This window comes from Apium graveolens, chromosome 5, assembly GCF_009905375.1.
Source record: "Apium graveolens cultivar Ventura chromosome 5, ASM990537v1, whole genome shotgun sequence".
NCBI lineage: Eukaryota > Viridiplantae > Streptophyta > Magnoliopsida > Apiales > Apiaceae > Apium > Apium graveolens.
The window spans coordinates 1,899,508-1,903,825 of NC_133651.1; the positions used below are offsets into that span (position 1 = coordinate 1,899,508).

The following is a 4,318-nucleotide window of genomic DNA, read 5'->3' on the forward strand; positions in this document are numbered from 1 at the left end:
ACGAAGAAGATGAGTCTGACTCTGATTTGCATCCCCGAAGGAAAAGGACCAAACAACCCTTTTCATCTGATTCGGACGAAGAGCCCGATGGATCCCGTTTCAGTCTCAATCGTCTAGAGAAGGCCCTATTCGGTGACAGGAGGGCCGATAGAGAACCGGTCGTGACCCAAGAAATTGAGCAATATCGACCCCCCCGGCGAAGAAAGGTAATTCCCTAAGATGAGTGAGTTCAATGGGAAAGGAGACCACGAAGACCACTGCGAAAAGTACGAACTGCTAATGATCGGGATGGGTCACAATGATATCATGCTATGCAAAATGTTCAAGACCTATCTGAAGGGGTCGGCTTTGATGTGGTACAAATCCCTCAAGCCCAGGTCCATTGGATCCTATGAGAAGCTGAAGAGGAAGTTTCTGAAGTACTACTCGCACCTGTGCCGAAAGGCGAAGGATACTGAAGCCCTGGTCCACTGTAGACAAAGGGCGAACGAAGAGTTGGAGGACTCTCTCGCTCGGTTTAAGGAGGAAGCTGTAATGGTCACTAATCTGGACAAGATCAAGGCAATGGGCTTCCTAACGGTGGGGCTGGACCCCTATAAAGGTAAAAAGCTTCGCTCATCTCTTTACGATTTTCCCCCGAAATCCCTGAATGATATATATGTGAGGGGCGAGAACATTCGCCGAAAAATGGAAAGTATTGGGGGATATAAGGATTCCCGAAGGGATGACCGATCAAAGCGAGCCGACAGATACGAAGGCTCAAGATCAGGCGCTGACCGAAAAGATGGTAGGAAAGAAGGAAGAAAAGAAACGGATCCGGGGGCCGAACGACGACGAGATAGAGATTCGGCCGTGTTCACCCCTCAAAATGCGCCGATCTCCAAGATTCTCCACGAGATCAAGGGCAAACCCGGGTTCGTTTGTCCGGCTAAAATGAAGGTCCCAAATCACAAGAAGAACCCCGACAAATACTGCGAATATCACAGGGACAAGGGGCATAACACCAAAGAATGGTATCAGCTCAAAAAGCTCATTGAGCGTATGATCAAAGTCGGCGAACTTAACTATTTCGTCCGAGATCTGAGAGACAGGCTTGGGCCGAAGGAGAATCAAGAGGAGGAGGCAGAGGTCGAAGAGCCAGGGTGAAGGGATAGGATAAGGGGCGAAGTAAAGACTATATCTGGGGGCAGCATCCTGGACAAGGATAGCAAAACAGCCAAGAAAAAATACGCCCGACATAATCTATATCAGTTTGGTTAGGCGAAGCCCCATATGCCCATGACCTTCAGCACGGAAGACTATGAGGTTATCATCGGTCAGAATAAAATGTGGAAGGTGATGGTAGACACAGGAAGTTCGGCCCATACTGTTCCACAAAACCTACCGCAAGATGAACCTGGCTGGAGAGCAGATAGAGCCCTGCAATGAGGCTCCCCTTTACGCCATTGGAGGACATCCCATTCAGTTTGAAGGAACAATCACTCTCCCAGTCCTCCTGGGCAAATTTCCATATACTGTTGAGAAGCCAGTGAAGTTTTACGTGGTTCGGATCAAGAGCCCGTACAATACAATATTTGGGAGGCCCTTCTTGTCAACCTTTGAAGCGGTGGAGTCTATTCCCCATCTTAAGCTCAAGTTTCCAACTGAGAAAGGGGTAGGAGAAATGAGGGGCGATCAGAAAACCGCCCGAATCATAATGCTGGAAGATCTCGAGAAGGATCAGAAATATGAAGGACCGAACGAAACTGGAAAAAGAAAGTGGGCCGAGTCCGAGCCCAGCGGAAGCCGTGAGACATTGAATATTGAGTTGGAAAAAATTGGGGCGGATCTCTCGAGCCCGATAGCCGAACCCGCGGCGGAAACCGAAGAGGTAGAATTATACGCAGGCCACTCGGGAAAGATGGTTCGGATCGGGAAAAACATGGGATCAGATCTGAAGGAAAAAGTAATAGCTGTCATTCAGCAATACCATGATGTGTTCGCCTGGGGGCCGGAAGACATGCCCGGCTTGGATTTCAAGACGGCAAAGCACTGCTTGAATGTGTAGCCCGAGGCCAAACCGGTGAAGCAGAAGAAGAGGACATTTGCAGTCGAACGACAAAAGGTTATAGAAGCCGAAGTTAAAAAACTGTTGGAAGCCAAATTCATTGAGGAAATTGAATACCCCGACTGGCTATCCAATGTGGTGGTCGTCAAGAAGTCAAATGGGAAGTGGAGGATGTGCGTGGATTATACGGACCTCAATAAAGCATGTCCGAAGGACCACTACCCTCTGCCTAGCATAGACCAACTAATAGACGCTACGACAGGATATGAGGTACTTAGTTTTTTGGATGCTTTTTCTGGCTATCATAAAATTGATATGAATGACAAGGATGTGCCCAAGACAGCGTTCATCACTCCGAAGGGGACTTATGCTTATATCAAAATGCCCTTCGGTCTCAAGAACGCTGGAGCCACGTTCCAACGAATGGCAAACAAAGTCTATAAAGAGCAGATCGGTCGAAACATGGAGGCATATGTGGATGACATGATTGTAAAATCACTATTCCAAGATCACGCCGAAGACTTGAAAGAATGCTTCGAGACGCTCCGGAGGAACAACATGAGGATCAATACGAACAAATGCACCTTTGGAGTCTCCAGTGGCAAGTTCCTTGGCTACATGGTTAGTGCCCGGGGGATAGAGGCGAACCCCGAGAAGATCGAAGCAGTCATTAATATGGAAGCTCCTAAATGCATCAGAGATATCCAGAAGCTGACCGGTCGGCTCGCCGCCCTTCGGCGTTTCATTTCCCGGTCAGCCGAAAAGGCACTCCCCTTCTTCGCCATGCTCAAAGGGTCAAAGAATTTTGAGTGGTGGCCCGAGTGCCAAAGGGCATTCGAGGAAGTAAAAGAATACCTTACTAAGGCACCTCTCTTAATGAGGCCCGATCTGAAGGTTACTCTCCAGCTTTATCTAGCCATGTCCGACAGAACCCTAGGGGCGGTGATTGTGAAAAACTACGAAGGCAATCAACACCCCGTGTTCTACGTATCCCATGTCCTCAAGGATGCAGAGACGAGGTACCCCAATGCCGAAAAAATCGCATATGGGCTAGTTATGGCCTCCCGAAAATTGCGACATTACTTCCAAGGCCGAACGATTCAGGTTGTCACCAGTCAACCTCTGAAGAAGATCTTAACAAGGCCCGAAGCCTCGGGAAGAGTAGTGGTCTGGTCCATCGAACTTGGGGAATTTGACCTCGAGTATGTCCCCAGAACGACAATCAAGGCTCAAGCTCTGGCCGACTTTGTGGTCGAGTGCACATTCTCGGGGCCGAAGGAACTTACGCCCGACGAACAGCTAATCCGAATCCCTGGAAAGTGGAAACTATTTGTAGATGGGTCAGTTGCCGGAAAAAAATGTGGGGCCGGCTTAATTCTCTCCAGTCCCAAAGGATTCGAGATATGCCAGGCTATAAGATTCGACTTTCCTTTGACGAACAATGAAGCAGAGTACGAGGCACTCCTCGCAGGGACGGAGCTGGCCCGAAGCCTTGAGGCGAAGCATTTAAGGGCCTTTAGCGACTCCATGATGGTTATGAAACACTTCACGGGGGAATATGAGCAGAGAGACCCTCGAACGAAAGCCTATGCTACCAAGGTAAAAGATGCTTCTTTATCATTTGAAACCTTTGAGCTAAGTCAAATTGGCAGGGAGAACAATGCACGGGCAGACGCCCTTTCCAGGCTAGCTTCGGTCGAGACACATAACCTAACTGGTTCTATTTACCTCACCGAAGCCAAGGTGCCTTCGATCGAGAAGAAATAATGTCTGGAGATTCGCCAGGGGAACGATTGGATGACTCCCCTAAGGTACTTTCTGGAAAAAGGTATCCTACCTCCGGACCGAAGGGAGGCGCTAAAAATAAAACATAGAGCGTCGAGCTACACAATCATTAATGGACAGATGTATCGCCGATCAGTCAGTCAGCCCCTCCTGAGATGCTTAAACACCGAAGAACAATGTCAGGCTCTTGAGGCAGTACACGAAGGAATTTGCGGCGAGCACCTGGCCGGTCGGTCCCTCGCCTTCAAAATCCTTCGACAGGGATTCATCTGGCCCACCTTGAAGGCCGATGCCAGCGACTATGCAACGAAGTGTGTACAGTGCCACTTGTTCGCCACAATCCCAAGACAGCCCCCAGAAGAGATGAATTCTGTACTAAGTCCCATTATGTTCGCCGTATGGGCCGTGGACATAGTCGGCATTCTCCCAACTAGCACGAAGCAAGCAAAGTACTGCATAATCGCCATTGATTACATGACCAAGTGG

General features: G+C 49.1%; 1 protein-coding gene across 1 annotated transcript; it reads left to right on the plus strand.

Moving 5' to 3' along the window:
* The first annotated feature begins 219 nt into the window (after positions 1–219).
* Positions 220–1,146, plus strand: LOC141725117 (uncharacterized). The gene has a single exon (XM_074527534.1). It carries the CDS (start codon positions 220–222, stop codon positions 1,144–1,146), a length of 927 nt encoding a protein of 308 aa, XP_074383635.1.
* Positions 1,147–4,318: the final 3,172 nt, after the last annotated feature.

What these genes read in the sequence shown, in the direction of transcription:
- LOC141725117 (XM_074527534.1), top strand. Translation starts at nt 220, where the DNA reads ATGAGTGAGTTCAATGGGAAAGGAGACCACGAAGACCACTGCGAAAAG.